Source organism: Bacillus rossius, chromosome 3 (genome assembly GCF_032445375.1).
Source record: "Bacillus rossius redtenbacheri isolate Brsri chromosome 3, Brsri_v3, whole genome shotgun sequence".
NCBI lineage: Eukaryota > Metazoa > Arthropoda > Insecta > Phasmatodea > Bacillidae > Bacillus > Bacillus rossius.
The window spans coordinates 57392072-57414456 of NC_086332.1; the positions used below are offsets into that span (position 1 = coordinate 57392072).

General features: G+C 35.2%; 1 protein-coding gene across 4 annotated transcripts in view; it reads left to right on the forward strand.

Annotated features, from left to right (window-relative positions):
- The first annotated feature begins 496 nt into the window (after nucleotides 1-496).
- Nucleotides 497-22385, forward strand: part of LOC134530744 (splicing factor 3B subunit 2) — a 45795-nt gene continuing 23906 nt past the window's right edge. Inside the window, exons 1-8 of one of the 4 annotated variants that reach the window (XM_063365867.1) lie at nucleotides 497-724; nucleotides 1941-1992; nucleotides 10507-10581; nucleotides 12835-12966; nucleotides 15472-15684; nucleotides 15888-16107; nucleotides 20163-20433; nucleotides 20633-20843. In XM_063365867.1, coding sequence (XP_063221937.1) covers nucleotides 1966-1992; nucleotides 10507-10581; nucleotides 12835-12966; nucleotides 15472-15684; nucleotides 15888-16107; nucleotides 20163-20433; nucleotides 20633-20843 — 1149 coding nt within the window. In that variant the 5' untranslated portion in view covers nucleotides 497-724; nucleotides 1941-1965. The other 3 variants (XM_063365864.1, XM_063365863.1, XM_063365866.1) reach the window with 3 other exon arrangements.

Consider the following 22385-nt stretch of genomic DNA (forward strand, 5'->3'; position numbering starts at 1 on the left):
AACTAAAAATTAAGTGCATTTGGGAGGGTTCCCGGTTAAAGACACCTAAGTGCGTCTCAGGTCGAAGCCTTTACCTAGTCATGCTGGAATTAGCAGATTATCCATACAAGGAAGGGTCGTGTGCTTTATTTTTAATTTACTTATTTTACTAAACGTTATTATTTTAAGGGTTTTTACACTTAATAAAAACTGTATTGTGTTAAACCCACTGAATTTAATTGTTTAAAATTTGTGATTGTACTTCAAAGATTTAATCAATTAAAGCTAGTCTATGATTTTATAGGAGCGATATAGGAACTTAAATACGCCGTCTTGGATTCAACAAAATTTTATTCTATTACATTCTTTATATTAATTGTTAAAAATAGTCTTGATAATAAAGGACATAAATATAAAAAAACTATATAGTTCTATATTGTTTGTTTGTAGTACTGGTGGCTACAAATAGTTTATCCTGTGGAGAATTTAACTAATTTTTGGAAATAATTACAACTGTAATAATGTCAGTGAACACAATGTTTTAATCTTTGAAACCTATTAATTTATGGTCAAAGTGTTAAAAAAATAATAATACTTAAAATTAAACAATTGTTATAGCGTGAAAACCATGAGTTTTGAAAACCAATAAGCCATATCACATTTTAACATAATATATCTAGTGGTAGCAAGTTGATCGTCTCGAACACACAAGATTTTTTTATCTGTTGGGACTTTTCGATCGGAGGTCTGTATATGTTTTAAGGTTTACATGTTTATAGTGGAACAAAAAAATCATTGCATGGATGTGGTGTTTGATATTGTTTTGAGTGAATTGTTAAAGTAAAAAAAAAGCATATAAAATTGTATGCTTTATATTAATATAAAGGATCAGCTAAACAGCCTGCAAGTAGGTGTATTGCTTGAATGATGTTTCTAATCAAAATCTCATTTCGCGGTTCATAAAATATGTATGTTTGTATTTTATTAAAATATGTAAGCTTGATTCTTAATATGCCGAGAATAAAACGGGAACGTGACTGTAAACATTAAATAACGTACAGCCGCAGCAGTGCACTTGTTCAGTTGACGATGGGGCGGCGGAAGAAGCCCGGGAGCGGGCTCGGGAACAGATATTAAATTTTTGAGTTCCTCTCATTTTTTTATGTCAAATGGCATTGCAATATTTAAGGTAACTGGCATAGTTTACCGTTTTATATAATTGGTTAGGGCATGTTATCTACATTTAAAAGATAATACCAGACAAGTAGGCTTTGCACTAAGGCCCGTTCCACAATCACTGGAAATCATACAGGAACGATCGTGAAACTGCAAGATATTTATGCTTTATTATCGGTCTGCGGCTTTCACAGTGCTAAAAAACATTACAAATGGCAACCAATGAAATTGCATTTCACAGTTATAAAAATATAATTAAATAAACTACAAATTAATGACAATAGGTATTCTGGTACTGATACGATTTTTAACGTATTCAAACATTAACAAAACATTGCTACTTCAGCGGCCAAATACTTAGCTGCTATTGGTCGCACTGGGTAACGTAAAGAGAAGGGCTGGGCATTTCAGAGCTAATCCATATTGGTCTTTGTCTGCACGCTTGCTATTGTAGATACTCTGTTCTATGAGAGAACCATCATATGACCTGTTTCCAATTGTTATTGTAGAATCGGCCTAAATAAATTCTAAAACCTGAAAATTATTACTTTCTTTAGTTACCATTAGCTAGTCTGTGAAAGGGTGTTGTAATACATGGTATGATTACAGACATTAAAAATACTTTGAAATTGTGTGGATGGTTGGTTAGGATGTTAAAGTGAGCTTTATGTCTTAACAGCAAGACTGAAACACACAACACGTATGCTTGTGACCATTATTTAGTGTTTTAATAAACATTTTTAATAAATACATTTTTGAGCCATTTTTTTTTTTTTTGTTTTTAGAGTTCTGAAGTTTGACTTGAGTGAAATGGAGAATGCATCAGAAGAACCACCTGTAAGTAGTTCAACTGCATTTGTTTATTTTCTGCCTGTTATGACTTATTTTTAATAAAAACTTCCTTTTCAATTTCTACATGTGATCTGATTCTGACAAAGTTTTTGTATTAGCAAAAGCTTTTTTTTTTAATTCAATTGTTTTGTTTATTTTTCATTCTTTGGTTTGGCCATATTATCTTCCATCCAAGACTGGTTTTTGGTTTTGCAAACACAATTTAAAGGCATTATAAGGTATCTACTAAAAACTGAAAGTCAATATGTTTCTGATTATTTCATTGCAACACAGCTATTTAAAAAAAAGGAAAACTTAAATAATACCTCTTATAAGTTTAAGCTAATTAAAATTTAATAATGCAATACATCCATATATATGTATTTATATGTAGAGCAATAGTGGTAGAGAGATATGATGTGTGTGTGTTAATATTGGTTAAGCAATCCAACAGAACGTATAAGTAATTCACAAAAGTCTTACCAAATAAACCCTACATAAAGTTTTCTCAAAGAATCATGAATACTGACATTTTGATTACATTTTCGGTATGTAAACATCTTATAACTCTGTATACTACATATTGTAGGAGTAATTTTGTGAAAATGGAACGGAAGTCAAAGAATGAAAATTTGACACAAAGATGGTGGACCCACGTGTAGCAATATAAAACTGTATATAGTCACTTCCGTAAACATTAAGGTACATACCAAACTTATTGGTGTGCCAAATAAAACTTTATGATAGTGAAACTACCTTGGAATACTCTCTTTTATCGCATAATCGTCGCACTCGCGTAATCGTTGCACCCATATACTTGGTCGTCAAAATATAGATAAAAAAACTCTCGCGTAAACGTCGCATGATGTTTTTGGTCCCACTATTAGATTCCAAGCTCTTTTTGTGGATATTTTTTCAGTATAAAACTATGTATGTTAAAATAGAAATCTAATATTTATTTGGATATTACCTCTTACTTATTTAATTAACAGAAATACATACAATGGAACCTCATTATTATTATGAGTACGGGATACTACCAGACCTTCGTTGTTACGACAGTTTTGTAATGGTACCGTCATCCAGAGAAATCAAAATTTTGCACCCCACCCTCTCCGATTTTTATGAAATTTTTTTTTACAGCATCTATGAACAAATATAACAACGCGTGTTTTTTATTTTGGCCAAATTCGCTTTAGTTATTATTTTATAATTTTTTTAGAAAATGGTGCATTTCAACCAATCTGTTAATTGAGGTGCAAGATGAAAAAAGCTCTTTTCAGTAAAAATTTAATTGTGAAGTTATTATTTAATACTAACTAATGAATTTTACAATTCTTACTTAAAATTTCATCAGGGTTCCAAAAATCAGGTTAAAAATAACATTAGACTCATATTAAACCCTGTTTCCCCTCTTTAAAGTTGGCACACTGTAATTTTTTTAATCTGTACAGCGATTTCCGTAAATGTTCATAACTTTTTTCTAGCTGATCCAATGAGGCTAAGAAATGTCTCGTATGAAAGAGGATGAAAAGTACTATAAAATTACAAAATAAAATTCATGGGTATTTGATGTTATCATTTGATAAAAAGGGAAAAAATTATTATATTGCCGAAAATATGCAGGTTAGCTCCAAATAATTATCAAATCAATAGTTAGAACAATCATATTAATTTTATTTATTTATTATTACACATAACACATAGTTTGTGTACACTTTAAAATTAGTCAACCTTCTGTTACTTGAGATTTACATTTACAGTAAACTCTCGATTATCCATGTTAATTAGAACCCACCAATGTAAAAACCCTGGATAATCCTTTTCATGCTAAGAGCCCTCGAATTTGGATTGCACCATATATTTTCCTTCAGTAGAATTCTGAACACAAGAGAAGTCTTTGTATTTTTTCTCAGCTATTGGAATGTAAACCTTACAGCACTGCCCCCCTCCCCTTCCCCTCACATATGTATTTCTCCATCTGCTGGAGAGGCCCCCTTCTCCCTCCTTCCTTGTATTTAATTTTTTTTCCTTGGTGGTGGAAAGTTATTATTTCTTCTCAGTCCCTTGCCAGTTAGTCACATGACCATAGAAAAAAATTGTTGGTGTGAAGGGGGGGGGGGGGGGGGGGTTTGCCAGGCAGACAGGGGCAGGCTGAAACAAACCAGGCGGCTGTGATGCATTAAGTAGTTAGAGTAAACTGATTAAGTGTTTAAAAACAAATATTTTTTGATATTTTAGTGATATCAAGATAAATGGCAAATTGTTAATTCATGCAGGCTACTAACTATAAAAATGAGTTCAGATGAAGAGTTGCCATTATTACCTAAAGAACAGTGTAGTGTGGGCCTGATCACCGATTATAATTGTCATAGTATCAATTTTACGGATAAGAAAGAAATTCTGTTAGTTTCAAATTTACCAGATCAAGTACAAGAAATCCTTAGTTGGAGGTTAGCAAGAACCTTGACACCTAGTTCTGATGTATGCTTACATCACTTTCTGTACTATACAGAAATTTATGAAAATTACCAAAAAAAATGTGTTGTGACCCAAACAATGTCCACAAAAAAGTCATTAAAGCAGGCTTAAGACCGATTTCACTGAAATTTGCTAAAGCAGTAAAAAACAAAAAAAGGAGCAGTGTTAGTTCCTGGCAAAAAGATTTGTGACAACTGCAGGAAAAAAATTGTTTTAGACGATGATGAAGGTGACGAAATAAGTGACGGTTGCAGTGACAACTCCCTTGACAGTAGAATGTTAACGTCAGTAAATATTAAAAAAATTGAACCACTGTCCAAAAAAAGCTTTAGAAAAGCACCAATTAGACACAAGTATGGCAACACTAGGAGATTCACCGATAAAAGTAAAATCACTCTCAACAGGATCCAAGGTTAAATATGCGAAACGAAAAGTCAATGAAATTAAATGTAATATAAAATCAAAGGTTGCACATGTCTTGACTCTACCAGCAAATGAGTTAGAATCTGATGATTCAAATTCATCAACGGAAGCTGTATCCACAATAGCACAAAAGGTTCAAGATTTTGACAACCTTGTCAATGCTATTAAAGAGAAGCTCATAATCACCCAAAGTAAGAGAGAAAAAATTAAAATTTTAACTCTGACGCCCCAATCATGGTCGAGGAAGAAAACTGCATCAGAATTTAAAGTGACTGAATACATGGTTAGAAAGGCACACCAGTTGCGTCAAACAAGAGGCATTTTGTCTATGCCTGAGCCAAAAGAAGGAAACAAAGTTCATATTGATGTATTAGAAAATTTCAAAGCTTTTTATGAGGATGATGAATTTAGTAGGATCATGCCAGGAACAAAAGATAAAGTTAGTACATATTGCAAGAAATGTCCATATTCAAAAGTGTTTAATGCTCTGTAATCTTGAGGAACTGTACTCAGCTTTTAAAGAAATGTACCCTAATGCCAAAATTGGACTATCAAAGTTTTGTGAACTTAGGCCCAAGTGGTGTGTAACAGTTAATCAAAGAGGAGTTAATTCAGTATGTGTTTGTTGCATTCATCAAAATCCTGTACTACTTATAAGTCCAATGAATCTGGATAAAATAAAATAGAAGGAATTAACTAAAATGTTAATGTGTGAAGATGTAAAAAGAGAATGTGTGTTAAGAATGTGTGATAAATGTCCTAATTCTGACAAATTGATGATTTAGTTAAAACAACACTGGAAGACTATGATGATAAAGACCAAATAATATTCAAGTAATGGACAAATACTGACCGGAGCCAGCTTCAAACAATGGTCCTACCATTGTCCGAGTACATTACACTTTTAAATGAAAAACTTGAAACCTTGATACCTCATTCTTATATTTCAAAGCAACAATCTGAATACATAAAAAAGAGGAAAGAAAATGTACCCCAAAACGAAGTGCTTTGCTTTATGGATTTTTCTGAAAATTACGGATTTATCCTTCAAGATGAGATTCAAAGTTATCATTGGTCCCATGCATCTTGCACACTACATCCAGTAGTAGTTTATTACAGAGACAATGATAGCTCCTCTGTTTCACAGCAATCATTTTGCTTTTTATCAGATTACATGAAACATGATGTAAACTTTGTTTATGAAGTACAAAGCAGAATTTGCAGTTACATGAAAGCAAAACAACCAAAAGTAACAACAGTAGAATACATCACAGATGGCTGTGCTGCACAATACAAAAATTTCAAGAGTTTAGTCAATCTTTGTTTTCATGAAGCAGATTTTAGTCTAATAGCTTCCTGGACTTTTCATGCCACAAGCCATGGAAAATGTGCTTGCGATGGTATAGGTGGCTCAGTTAAACAATCTGTTACAAGAGCCAACCTCCAAAGACCATATAAAGACCAAATTTGCACACCAGAAGAAATGTTTGTTTTGTAGCAAACTCTTTTCAAAAATAATATTTCAATTCATTAATATAGATAGTGTAGAAAATGTAGAACCAAAGTTGACTCAGCATTTTAGTGAACATAAATCTGTACCTGGCACAAGATCTTTCCATTTTTTCCAACCTCTATCTAATACTGTAATAGCAGCAAAACGGATAAGCAGTGACAAAGATTTTTCATCGAGGTGTAGTTTATTGCAAAAACTAGAACTTCCAAATTTACAACCAAATACCTACATAGGCTGTGTGTATGAAGAGAAGTGCTTTATTGGACTCATTTTGGAGCTTGATGATGACAATAAAGATGCTTATATCAATTTTATGCACCCTCATTGGCCATCACAGACATTTTTTAGGCCAGAAAACCAAAATGTTGGAAGAGAGGATAAGTGCTGGGTCCCTTTTACAAACATAATTTGCTCCATAGATGTTCCACATTAAGTGCTCAAGTTGGACGAATGATGTTCAGTCTTTCTAAAAAAAAGTGTTAAAAACATTATTGCTGCCTGGCCAAGGAAATATTAAGTTTCATATCAACAAAAAAGTAAGCCAAAAAATTAAATAACTTTATTAATACCTATAATTTTTAACACACTTTAACTACCTACTCAATACGTGAATGTTACCTAAAAATCCTAAGTAGTAACCTTTACAAAATTAAAACTATATTATTAGTTTCATTAGCCTATTAATGTGTATAAGCTATTTGTTATGTGTAATAATAAAATTAATATATTAGTTCTAACTATTGATTTGATAACGATTTATATCTAACATGCATCTTTTCAGCAATATAATATGTTTTTCCCTTTTTATCGAATGATAACATCAAATACCCATGAATTTTGTTTTATATTATTATAGTACTTTTCATCCTCTTTCAAATGAGACATTTCTCAGCCTCATTGGATCAGCTAGAAAAAAGTTATGAACATTTACGGAAATAGCTGTACAGATGAAAAAAATTACAGAGCGCCAACTTTAAAGAGTGAAAACAGGGTTTAATATGAGTCAAATGTTATTTTTAACCTGATTTTTGGAACCCTGATGAAATTTCAAGTAATAATTGTATAATTCATTAGTTAGTATTAAATAATAACTTCACAATTAGATTTTTACTGAAAAGTGCCTTTTTCATCTTGCACCTCAAAAAAGAGATCAGTTAAAATGCACCATTTTCTAAAAAACTTATAAAATAAAAACTAAAGCGAATTTGGCCAAAATAAAAAAATACGCATTGTTATATTTGTTCATAGGTGCTATAAAAAAAATTTCAAGAAAATCTGAAGGGGTGGGGTGTAGACCCCTGGATGATTTGAAATGGATTGACCCCTACATAAATCATAGTAAATTAAACCGGTTATTACGAGTGCCTCCTTGTTGGCCCTTTCGTAAGTACGAGTGATTTTAATGGCATCTTCAAAAAAGGAAAAACACCGTCAGTTAAAAAAATAATGTTCACGAAGTAAATACAGACAGCTGCGTGGCTACGCGGGTGCCAGACGGACTGGGTGGAAGGACTGGTGACAAACCACATCGGCGCTCTCTCTCTTTCCCTCCCTCTCTCTTTCTCTTGACGGCACCAGTTGCTTCCCATCCTAAGTCGGCGGATGGGTAAACCTAAAAATAGACTAGCCAATACCCTTTTTTTCTTTCTTCCTTTGCTCCCGTTTTTTTTCTCATCGCTTCACATACCTTCCCTCCGAGATCTTGACAGGCGCCGGTCTTTGTATCAGGCCATTTAATTCGCAATTAAATCAAAAACTGTTGTAGATACAAAAAATTCCATAGAGACACTTTCTGTTCGTAATTTAATTTGCTACAACTTTTATTCAATACGTTTTTCACTATAGTGCACCGTTTTCAAGTTACGGTGTGAAATTAAGACTGTTTGGACGGTCCAGAATCTAACTTGACTTTAATTTTTTATATTCGGTTATTACGAGTACTCGTTAGGAGAATTTTTGCCGCCATTGTCAGCTCTCTTTCGTAGTAACGAGCATCCACTTAAGTTGTCTGATGTGTAAATTTTTTTTAAAAACGTTTTTAAACTTTATGTCCTTTATCTTTTCGTCTGCGTCGCCGTGGTGTACCGCTTACAAAAATGTAGCCAGCGCTCGTTGCAGTCATTAATGTTTGGTTATGTTGCTTCTGTATAGAGCGCGCACACGTCGCCGAATATCGATATCTCGCCGAGTTCATGTAACGTACACTCTCTGTTTGGTTATGTTGCTTCTGTATAGAGCGCGTACACGTAGCTCAATATAATATCTCGCCCAGTGCATACAACGCGCACTCTCTGTCGAGTGCCGAGTTAACTACATCTGATGGCCCACTTTCTTTCGTGGAGTGTGTACTTACTGCGGCAATAGTTAAGCGTTCGTTCGGCTTGCATTTGGATCACAGATTTTGTTTTTCTATTTAAAGTTGAAAGTTTTTTGTTGCATGACTTATTAATTGAAATAATTTGGCGTGCTCTTTTATACTTCACGTTGAAATAATCGTACTTTTCATGAATTGGTTTTGTTTTATGAATAACTTTAAAAAAAAATTTCCACATAATTGTCGCACCCCTACTTTTCAAGCTTGATTTTAAAATAATAAGTGTGACGATTATGCGAGAAAACACGGTATGTTTGGTAAACTAAAATAGTAATAGTAAAAAGTAATCCAAGTTTAAAAATGCTTAAGAAAACTGGCATAACACAGTTGATAGTGCATATTCTCCATCTATATTCCCAACAGGCTCAGTAGCACAGCGGTAGAGCGCGCTTGTGAACCTCAAAGACGAATTTTTGACATGGTTCAAACCTCGTCACTGGAATTTATTTTTTTTAACTTTTTTTAATAATGATAAAATATTATGTAATAATAATATTGAATCAGCTCATTAAGGTTAAGGTTTGTTTGTAAGAATTATTTACATACTGATTTCAGTCATTTAAACAAAAACAAACATATAATTATTGTTATAATGTGTTTTGAAATTTTTTCAGGTAATTATTTTAGTAATGCCATGAAAGTATAACTTCTAACATGTGTAGAAACTTTATAGTATTAACTGTTTAGTGAATTTTAACAAGATAGGCAGTATTGTAATAAAATTTATTGTCAAAAAACAAGTCCAAAACCTGGAGTTTATCGTAGTCATTTATAATATTGGAAAATTTCTTGTTTTCATGCTGCTAATCGCTATCATCGTTTGATGGTGGCTAGCAACATTTACGACTCAGGCAACAAATTCTGTCAGTGGGCACAGTGTGTATGTGTGTGATTCGTGTCCTGAGATTTTGGTATTTGTAAAGTGGCTATTTTATTTATCAGTTTCTTTATCACGCTTAGCATTATTTTAAAGAATTCTAAATTAAATCACGTGTCTAAATGTCGTATTATAAGTTTATTGCAACATGAACAACATGAAAACACACGAGTTTCCTTGTTACCAAGATTAGATATTTACACATCACTGGTGAGTACTGAAAGACTTGCTCACATTTTTTTTTTGTGTTCATCATCATTCATTCATTTTACTCTTTGATTGTACATCTGTATACAGGCTTGTTTAAAAAATAAGAATATAAGAATTACGTTTTCTGAGGTTGCAAACAACCAAAATGCTGTATTTACTTTTTCCCGTAGGTAATTAATGTAGTTGTGCCAATTTCAGTTAGCTTTTTACATTTACTTTAAAGAGTGTAACATTTGAAACAAGAATGAAATTGAATAATTATAAGCGATCAGAGATGTGAATTCAGCCTTGTATTTGTTTTTATTCTATTATTTCCTTCATATACAACATTTAATATCATTTCACATCTATACATGACCGTACTATTGTGTATAAACCAATTTTTTTTTTTTAAATTGGTCTTAGAAATATTCTTAAAGTGGTGGTATGACCTTTGGTTATATAGGTACGTGTAAGTAAATAATATCACACTAGAGAATGTCAGGAGGGGTTGTGTGTGACACTAGAATGCATAGACATTTATAATAAGGGGCCAGAGAATTTTTTTTTTTTTAAGGAATTTCTGTCACGTGTGTGGCACAAGAGGCAATCTGTGTTGAAGTGTGGTCGCTGTGCTTGCAGCAGAGTGTGTCTGCCCCCCAGCTGCAGCAGAGGATACAGCAGCAGCAGATGATGATAGAGCACCAGCGTCAGGAGGAGCTGCTGAGACTGCAGCAGGTGAGTGCTTGTCGCTTCTGCTGTGCTCTCGTTAACATTGAGCCCTTTTACCATCGTGGGCTCCATAAGGCGGTGTACTTGAATCATTGTAATATTTACAGTTTACGTATCAAAAAGGAAGCTAAAATCAAAGAGAGACATTTACATATTCAACAAAACAGTATGTACCTCTTAAAGATAACAAGTTTCAGAAAGATTTTTTTTTTCCTTTGTACAGAGTAACAAAATAATTTTTAAGGATACACACATCGGTTATAAATTTTTGCATGTTTAGCATTAACAGAATGTGTACAATATGTACTAAAACAAGTATGATATAATTATTATGTATTTATATAGGATATATAATATAGGATATTGAAACACAAGGTAAACTACCTGAAGCAAACCACAAATCATGCTTTCCTGCTGTTACCATGTACCAATGTATGTAATGCATAGGACTGTTATGAAATACGTTAATTCTAAATTCATGATAGCACCCACACATCCCAACACTTAGGACTGTTGAGAGAAACTAAGTTCTTCCAGTAAAAAAAATTGTCAGGCCTCTCCATCATTTAATGTGCAGATATTCAAAACTCACAATTTAAAAAAAAAAAAATCTAAAAACTGTAAACATTACTGGTCATAACTATAAAATGTGATATGCACATTCTGTAGGTACAACTTGTAAGGCTCCCAATGAATCCTATCAGCAGTAGACTTCTAAACCAACTTTACCAACTTATCCACATTTAGTGATAGTTTCCCAAAGTGGTTCCCTTTTTTTATGCAGCATATTCCATAATCCTTTTTTTTAAATTGTAGGTTTTTAGTATTAGATTTATACTTGCCATTTGTATTGAAACATTCTAAGTGCATAGCACACTGTGTGTGGGGGACATTAACGTCTATTGTTTTTGTGCAAGTGTTGGCATGTATAATTTCTGATAAACCATTTTTTGGATTTATAAAAAAATTAAATTAGTAGAAAGAGAATGTGTTTTTTAAGCTACATACTTGTAAAAGGTTGCCCTTATCAATACAGACTTAAGTTTTAAAATTCCCACACTTCAGCAGATTAATAGATACTGTGACAACAAATTTCCATAACATATTTTTCTTGCAACCAATGCAAGAAAATCATTGTTTATGAAACACGTAAGTCGCAAGACATCACATACCCTACAACTTGGGTATCATGTATCCAAGTTTATCCCTTGATAACTTGCCCTTGATGGCATGATCCTATGAATAATCCTGTGGTGCATGATGCTTGCCGTTTTAATTTAGTACTTTGAAAAATCTTGGACACATAAAATTTTTTCCAATACAATGTTAAGAAGTAAAAAAAATCTATTTTTTATTTGATCTGATCATACAGTCATTATTCATTGTTAAATCACAATTTTTGTTGAATCCAGGAACTTACTATGTACTAAATTAAAACAGCAAGCATCATGTACCACAGGATCAATGTATCCAGGATCATGCCATTAGGATCAAGGGATAGACTTGGATACACAATACTAAACTTTTTTCCACATCTGAAATTGTCACACTATCATGAATAAGCTTTCTATTGATAACAATCCAAATTAAAATCAAACATGCTATAATATTGGAGAAAATAAATTTCTTTGTCTGTGTTTGTGTGTGTGTGTTTTTTTCTATAATGCAAAAAAGGTCTGAAGATTCAGCATACTTGGTAGGAATTGTTTAAGATTAAGATAAGATCACAACATATCTCACCATCTATGTTCAAAACTATGATCTAGAATGCAATAAAGTGTGAAGATACAGCATACTTGGTAGGAATTGTTTAAGATCACAACATATATTTTAAATGTTTAAAATATTTGGCTGATGAAACATTGTCAGTAAATTATGTTTCTTAATATGAGAAAAATTTTAAGCCTGGGTGGAAATGTTTGTAAGAATTATTAACGATGGGGGAGAACATTTATGATGAACTTAGCAGCTACTTATTCGTTGTTAGTGTAGAAATCAAAGCAGAAATATTTTTTCCTTTATTTTTTTACTCTCTGTTGCCTTTATTTTTTTTTTCCGCAAAAAATTGGGATTTGGTACTGTTAATTTCTCACTTTTATGAATTGTTAGGTACATGTAGAAAATACATTACACTACATAGCACTACACTAATACAAGATAGGACATTCTGAAAACCCAAAAGAAATATTTGAAAAGCAATTAGTGTATTCAGTAGTTATCTCACCCACGGGTGTGTGTGGGACTGTTGTGTGGGCGCAGACAGCGCTGGTGGAGAAGCAGCGAGAGGACCAGGAGCGACAGATGATGCAGAGACGACAGGATGAGGAGTTGTACCGTCTGCAGCAGGAAGCACTCATGGAGAAGCAGAGAGAGGAGGGAGCTATGAGAATGGTAGGTTGGTTACAGGAGACAGCTGAAATACAATATCTCCCAGGACCAACTCCGACTTTCTGTAAATTCACTCCCGATATAGTTTGGAACTTTATATTCGAACTAATTTTGGGATATAATTGTTGTTACATGGAGCAAACCACACATTAAATGGGAATGAAGTCTGGGTGCTTTTGTATATGTACATGTTGTGTATGCCGGCACCTAAGTTAAGTTCCTTGTTTGGTCCAGGTGGAAGAGGATACACATAGTTTGGTTAGTTGTTGCTGAGTTCATTCCCTTATGTTGGTTTGGTGGTCCAACCTAAGAAAAAAAGTAATTGACTTAATTATTATTTTTTTACATGCTATGGATTTTACAAATACATCCATGAAAATGTATTTTAAAAAATATTCTGTAGCATTAAGTAGCTCTGATTTATTTTATTGAAGATGTAGAGTGAATAAAATCCAATTCATTTAGGTGCAATAGTGAACCTATTGGTACAGACTGCACCAGAGCCATAGTGAAGTAACTAACTAAAAGAGTGTTGTTTTTATTTGGAATAGGTAAGTAATGAATAGAGTTACGTGAAACACATGTGAATAATTTGTATAGTTCGGTAGCTGTACAGTAATTATGACATGTTGCACTAGCAGAGCTGCCAACCATTACGGATTTTCCGTAATTATTACGGATTTTAACCCGGAATTACGGAACATCGCTGGTTTATTACGGAAATGAGGCTTTGTGCTGCATGGTAACGGAGAAAATTCCGTTTCTGCTGTGCGTGTTTCGTGAACGCAGTTTGAATACATCGCTTGGTTGCGCTAATAACGGAACTAATAGGTTTGTTTGACTCGAGGTCTCTCGTGCTCCTCGGGAGTTGAAAGAGTTGGGAGCAAGTTGACCTGAGGGCAAAAAGAGTCAGTAACTTTTAATACACGAAGAAAACGTGATTTGTTGTAAAACAATGATGGCGGAAAATATAGCAGACATCGTGAGAAATTTGTTTGGAAATGAAGATTCATCTGAAAATGAAGTAGCTATTTATTTACCATATATTGAACTACAAATTATGAGAGAGCTTGATGAAGGTAAAAAAAAATATACAAATATTGCTTTTTGACTTTAAACCGCCTGTGGTATGCATAAGCTAACCTGTACTAGGAAACTATTGCAAATCTTTTGATTGTTAAATAAAGGACGCCAAATAATTTATATTGTAATGTTTTTCCGCTTCAATGTCGTCATCTATTAAAATATTACCGTCATCACCAAATGTAGCTTGATAACATATTGACTCCATCGTCAAAGTCGCGCCAAAACAACCAGTAGACGACTTGCCCTCGCAACTCTTCCTCGAGAGGAGGAGCATCGAGAGCATGACCTGAGTGACCTGAGAGCAACTTGCCCCCGCCATACTGCTTCCGGAAAAGGGCGCCCCGAGAGTTGACAGGTCAAAAAGAGATCTCGAGTCAAACAAACCTTATAAGTGTGCGCATGTACTGTCGAAATAAGTAAATTAATTCTCGTGTTTTGAAATATAAATGGGATGGTATTACGTCCGTTGTACTATACAACTAGTACATATTCTCGGACTTACCGTTTGAAGGCTACTTACATCACGATAATTTTTGTACGGTACTTTGGCTAACCTGTGTTGTTTTAATTTATTTCTTGAAAGCCATTTTTTTCATCAGTGTTCTTCCGTCTCTACAGACGTGAAATTTTTTTATGTTTTTTGATAGTGTTGTGTTCTTCAGTGCCGGTTGTAGAAATGAAGCGTGTGACAGAATGATGTGTATCTGAGGGGGAAAAAAAACGCAGTTCTTCAGAACTTTCGACTTAAATATTCAAAAGAATGGCCATGCTTGTTTTCAAATGTTTGAAACGCCACACGTTTTGTAATGTATGCACGTGTGACTTTTCGATTGCACATGGTGGAAGAGATGATTGTAGACGGCATATTAATCAAAGAAACATGCGGGTCAATTTATAGCCATGATGAGTAATAAATCTATATCGTCGTTTTTTCGCTACATCTGAAGAAACAAAAGTAACGAACGCAGAGTTATTGTTTACAAGTCCTTGTGTTTGTCTTGTTGGTTGTTTACATGACAGTTCTTATCCAACCAGGATAAAAGAAGCAAATAAAAAGACAGTTGTTTTAAAGTTTAACTTTGAATACTTTGAATCAAAGATTCAAAATTTCCAGTAAAATTATTGACATTTCTTACATATTCAGATAATTGTATTGTTCAAATAGATTTTTTTATTCATGAATTTGCATATTATTCATATACATAGGCCTATATTTTTCTTTTTTTTGAATATTATTGTCCTTGTTTTATCTTGTGAGTGTGTCATAATACCCCAAGAAAAATTTATCGTGCATGATTTACGCGTACGTTTTTCATATAACTTAATTGTCATTACTGATGGGTGTGATTTGAGGTTGGCAGCTCTGCACTAGTGATAGCCTGGTCCCATTGCAGTGTGATTGATGTGTGTTGTGGTTGGCAGAACATGAGCGGGCCGCCACACACGTCCGTGCCCCCTCCACCACCTGCCATGTCTATGCCTGGGCCACCGGGGCAGATGCTGCCCCCAGGCGTCGACGTGTCGGCCCCTCCCCCGACCGGCATGACCGCGGTGCCCCCCTTGGCCGCACCCCCGCCGCAGATGAGGGTCCCCCCACCACCTGCCGTCGCCATGCCGCCTCCGCCCGGGATGGAGGTCCGTATGGATGTGCGAGTAGCACTGCTACATTACTAGTCTGATATTTAGAAACATTTGTGAAATCAAAATATTTTGTGAAAATTGTAACATTTATGGTAAATAAGGAATTTCAGAGTAATGTACAGTATTGCCCTTCTCTTTTTATGTTGTGTCCTTCCATGACGGGTTGTGATTACTCTGAACACTGTATTAACTTGCAGCCAATGGCAATGGGACCACCACCCTCTATGGGGCCAGGTCCATCTGGTATTGAGCCGGAGGTTGATGGAGAACCGAAGCCTCCCCAAGTCTTGATGTCGCCGGAAATGTCCGAAGAAATGATGGACGTCAAGCTGCCCATAGCTCTTGAGCAAGCTCTTGCATTCAAGACCCAGAGGGCAAGGCAGGTTGGCGTTGCACCGGAGGATCTCGACTCGTTAGGTATGCTCTCACCGTACCTGCTTGTGCGCTCTTTTTTATGTTTATTTTATTTTAAATTTGTCACATGCTCACCAACAGCCTAGGGCTTCAGCTGTGGGCACAACACATATGTACAAGACAAAGACAAAAAGGTCAACAAAGAGACAAAGACAGAAAACAACAACAAAATGACAGAAGGCAAAAATGGTCGCTGCAAGTGAACAGAACATTCCCCTCCATCGGCTCCAAATGCGGGCAACCACCACCTGGGCGGTAGGGGGATCCACAGCAGGTAGGTCACCCACAATTGGCCAACACACGTAAGGTGAATGAGCCACATGCTTGCAGCGATCGAAACATATAATACAATTATAAACATATGCATGGAAAAAATATATGTTACTATATGTTGAATAAGTTTATGACGCGAACACCCACACTTGGTGTGACAATTCTTCTGTGACGCGGCCCCACCGTGTGCCTGTCTATGACTATTACAACTGTGTTTGACACAGCTAACACTTCACAATTACTTATATTTGAGTAATTACAGATAATATTACGGTGTAGTGTATGTTAAGGGTAATGTATGTTAAATGGCTGGCAAAGTATGGTGGTTGGCTGTACTCGTGTATGATTAATACCAAAACTGATAACATTTAATAATTAAAGCAATATCAAATTATTAGGGATGGGAAAACTGATTCCCAATTTCATCGATACCTACCGATTCTACTTAAATAATCGAGAATCGAGAATCTATGATAAAAGTCAATTCCCGCATGTAGCAAAAAAAATCATTTCACAACATTGTAAATCTGTCAGATACAATTATTTAACGACTCTTTGAGTGGGGTTATGACTGACTAGACGCATATATAACAGTCATATTTCCCCAAATAAACAATATCTAAAACTTGGGTTGATGTTATACACAAGTCAAAGTACAAAAATTATTTATAAAAAAATTATCACTGCGTATTAGTAGGGGCCTGTTCTTTTCGCGATCGCGATTAAACGACGATAAACGCGAAATCACCGTAAAATACAGTTTTTACGCGAAATCGCCACAACACAGCGTTTTTCCACGAAATTTAGTATTAAAACGCGAAATCGCAATGTTTTTACGGGAAATTTAAATACTGGGTAAAAGACTTGTCTCGTCACTGGTAAACAAACACCGCAACATGGCCGCCACTGAACATTAATCATAAATGCACTAAAGCAAACAAAAGCTTACACACGCTCACGTTATAATGTTAAACCCAAAAATATACTTTAAAAAAATACGCAAAACTACGGCGTTTATTTTCCTTTCCAACATAATGTTTGGATAGATAAGACGAACAGGTGAAGTTTTAAAGTCCACGCACACCGCTCGGGGCACTGACGTCAGCTTGGAACAGCGACACCAAATAAATACAAAAGCAAGCAGATGATTGGGCGAACAGTGTTTGGAACAGCCTTACGTGAGTGGCCATACCACGTCAGCCGGGGGTGCTGGCATATAGTCGGAACAGCGTCGTAGTATCAAGCAGATTATCGGGTGAACCATGCTACTTCGTCACCCAGCCGTACGGGGCAGCACAAGCAGTTTAAATCGCGCCAAAAAGCGGAAAAATGTAAACAAAAATTCATTTTCGAATGGTGTGACGATGATGATTAGTTGGTCAGTGATTTTGTTGGGTCGTTACCACAACGCCGAAATAACAACGAATGAATTTGTGTTTCTTAAATGTAACTTAATGCCGAAATACCACAATCAAGTACAACACTTTCATTTGCTAGTTCTCTAGTTGTTGCTTAATTTTGTTACTGTTTCATTTCACAAATGTTTTAGTTAATTTGTACCCTTCTCTAAGTTAGGCAAGTTGTATGAACGAAAATAATTTATACTGCTCTAGGAAAGCTTAAATTATTTTTTATAGTTTATTCCGTATTACAAAAGAAATTTTAGATTAGTTTGACCCCTTTGACATATGAGCCATTATCTTCTAATGATGTAAACATTTATATGAGTTAATGTTAATAACTTAGTTGTGTACTCAAATTTGATAAATATGAATTTATGATGTATGCTACATCATATATGCATTGAAAGCTGAAAAAAAAATGTTGCAAATAGAATGTGAATTATGTAATATTAAGTTAACTAGGTGAGTATCGAGTATCAAGAATCGAAGGATTTTTTAAGGAATCGATAATCGGGTATCGGAATCAAAAATTTTGGAATCGTCCCATCCCTACAAATTATTAATGTATATTATTGATATTAAAATTTCAACACATAGATATGTACAACACTTAAACTGAAAATTCATGATCTGAATAAGTTTGACTAGCAAGATTAGGTTCAGATTATCCTAACATGTATCAGCTTATAAATAACCTACCAAATACAGATAGCCAGACATTAATGAATTCGGGTCCAGTTTCGATACTACACCGTCATTACTGAATTCTCAAGGTTTGAAACTACCGGTACTAGCTCAATTTGTGGTAGGGCAGGTTCTTCGGCCATTCAGGACTTCTGGGTAGATCGGTGGATGGTCGCAGGAACTTGTAGAAAGGGACGCTGCAATAGAGTTCTAATCCACTACGACTGCCGTAGGCTACGACTCGTTGACTGGATCGGCGACACCAAAATGGTACTTAAAAACGTGGTACAAGGAAAGTTCTCACCACGAGATGACAGGAATCAGATGTAGAAGTCGCGATGCTGGAAGCAATCGCGAAACGCCTCGTAATTCGTGTTAAGGCGTATACCCTGTATTCTGAGGTAGATGAACTCAGAATTCTCCTATGTTAGCACCGTTGTATCTAACTATCGTAGCTGACATGATCTTCTTGTTTCCTTTGCGGGCACCAGGTTTCTGGCGACACATCACAAGGGAAACGTCTTCTCTCGAACATGGCGTCCTGGAATCCTTTCTATTCCTTCCTTTTCAACCTCAACTTCCCAGGATTGTTGTAGCAACCAGCGAGCTCGCAACTAGCAGGAAGAAATACTCAGCAGTTGTAGTAAAATCCAATGTACGGTAATTAAACCTGTGTTTAACTCATGTAAAGCTTGCAGAAAAAGGAATAGGTGTCCAAAATAATAAAATGAAGACAATAAATTATTAAACAGCTGCAATTTCCAAAGACTAAACGTACTGGCTGGCCTTAGCTATCACTATTAGTGTGATTGCTGGTACAACTTATAATACGAATACATATTTAATTATAATAATTAATTTACAATAAACATGAGATAATGAAATCAACCTGTAAACGGGTGACTGTTTACAAGTTCTTTGCAGAATTTATTTAAGAAATACTAAGTTCTGTTGTAATACTTGCTTTTGCAGTTGCATAATTAGTTACTCAAAATCATTACGTCTAGGAAGATGATTAAGACAATTCCATGACTATCCTATAAAACAGTCACCACCACTTTCCTGGCCAAAGGAATAGTCTTTGCCTTTTTTTTTTTTTTTGAGCTGATTTCGTCTTCGAAGTTTTTGGGGATGCAAAAGTTAGTCGTCTCACAAGCTGGTACGGTCATGTTTGAATTCATCTGCCCAAAATATCACTGTGGTAAATGATGGTGCAGAGTTCCAGTACACAGTCCCCAATTTGTCTTGAATTTAGCATAGGCATATTGCCAATCAAAAACAAATATTCAGTGACAGCTTTGTACTCAATTTTTCATTTTCACAAAAACATGCGCACCGACTCATACGCAAACGATAGTTAAAAAACCGATTCACGTCCAAAATGGCTGAAATTTCAAGAGGGTACATTCCAAAGCACGAGCAAACACATTCCCCAATTTTTTTTTGACGAGTGCTGCCATCTTTATGTTGAGGTTGGAAATTTTTCAGACAACCCTCAATGTGTTGAGAAGTAATCCCAAGCTTCATCAGCTTGCTAAAAAATAGGTGAAAGTGCTACTGAGCTGATCAACTTAGTATGACAAATGCCATTACTTTTGTTTTAAACAGTTTGGTTTTTAAAGGTTTCAGAGGAAATTACCAGCTCTTAGCAATTGTTAGGAGTTTATCGTAATGTGAACTATTTATTTTTGTGCACAGGTGATCACAAAAACATACCAGAACCACCTCCAGCCCCTGTCATCAGTCGTTCAGGCCTTGACAGTATCTATGACATGGATGACGACGACGATGATGAACCTGTATCATCTCGTGGCTCGGGCCATCAGGCTGAAAAGGAAAAGAAGAACAGGCGTAAGAAGAAGAAAAAGAAGCGCGCCCGTCACCAACAGAAACTAGAAGAGAAAAATAATGAAAAGCTAAGGAAGAAAACGTCAGAGACTGCAGAGAACGAACCAGAAGTTGAAATCGAGTGAGTATAGAAGCTTACACGTTTAGCAGCATAACAAACATAACTAGTTTTCTGAATTATGTTATGTAAAATAAACAATTAGTCCATAAATTATTTTTGTAACTTTATGGTTGAAAAATACATCAACGTATATCCTGCATGTTTTTTCTGTACTTCTAATTTTGAATGCTGAACATGAATTCCTGTTGTTTATTTTCAGATACATTCAAGAGACGCTGGGTATTCATGAATTGGAGCCAATGTATCGTCAGTTTGCCCGTATATTCGAAACATTCCGAATCTCTGAGCCAGTGAAGGTAGAAGAAAATGCTCCAAAGGAGCCAGTGAAGGAACCTGTCCGAGAGCCTCTTGAATTCAAGAAAGTTCCCAAGCTGGAAGATGAATACGATGATGATTTAGATGAAGATGAAGTAAGCATCACAGTTACCTGCTAACTTACTTACCTATATAAATAGTATACATATTTTTGGGGATTCCAGTAATGGGCTAGCAAGTGGAATAAATGTAAAATTGAATAGTGATATGTTCAGTAGGGTTCTGCGAATATTCTAAATTTCCGAATTCAAGTCGAATTTTTTGATATTCGATTCGTCAATATGAATCAAATTCATTTTACAATAATTCGACTTGCAAAATCTGGCCCAGATACACTAATATAAGACATCCTCCCCCATGTTTAAAAGAAATGTAAATGGACTATTACATCTTCCACTTACAAAAAATTATACATCGAAACCCCTTATTTACGTTATCGTTATTTACGTTTTCCCGTTATTTGAACCATTTTATTTTTTTATTTCTGTCCCGTTTTAACCTCATTTGATGTAATGCAATGAATTCCCGTTGTTTACAACGTGCCTATTACTTTACGCAGTTTACGCCGTTCGTTCTGATAAAACTGCTCACTAACTTAATTAAGCCTATTACAAAGTAATCTGATGTGTAAATCGTGTTTTGAAGACGGTTTTAAAACTTATAAACTTCATCTTTAACGTCTCGGGAGTCGCTTTATACCGCTTATAAAAACGTAAGCAGTGCCAGTTTGGTTGTGTTGATTCCTGTATAGAGCGCGCGCACGTAGTCAAAAATTGATATTGATAGCTCGCAGACTGCATTCACGCGCGCGCTCTGTCAGTAACCAAGTTAACCCGCACGATCATTATGCGTATAGTTACAAATCACGTTCTTGTTACGGGTTTCTTTTTTTTTTTTACGTTGAAAAAAGTGGTTTTATTGCAGCGCTCATTAATTTAAATTATTTAGCTTGCTTTCGCAAAGTCTACTTTTAAAAATAAACGTAATTTCCATGAATAGGTTTTGTTTTTATGGATTACTTTACATTTTTTTTTTGCATAATAGTATTCTCCGTTCACTCTTACCTGAGTTTTGGAATAAACAAAGACTCTTGTAAACAAACATTTTCATTGGCTGCCGGCCGCCGCGCACATTATTCGTGCGCAAGAAATAGTCCCTTGGTTACGTACCATTTGTAAGTATTTTTACACTGCCTTTTTTATAACAATTGTTATATAGCATTATAGCGTTTCACCATTAATATCCAATACAGTTTAATGTGTCAGCAAGTATTTACTGACAATTATGGTAGCAGACGCCGTGTGTACAGTGTACAGTTGATGCCCGGCACAACAGTTGTATTTCAGATTCGCGCGCGCACGGTTTGTTATGGCTGACGCCGGACCGAGTTTTGTAAAGCACAGAACGGGAAAGCCTTTGAAAAGTGCACAGATAACTATTGTGTTGAATGTTTTTAAAACATTTTCAGACAAATATCCGGGTTGTCGTGTGAACGATATCGCGAATTTAACTGCGGAATTAACGAGTGTTTTGAAGAGCAGGGTGGTTATCAAAACTTGTGATAATGTTTTGAAGACGGCTTTTAGGCGTAAAGTGCATAGTTTTTTCTTCGCAAATGAACCATCTATGCTGAACAA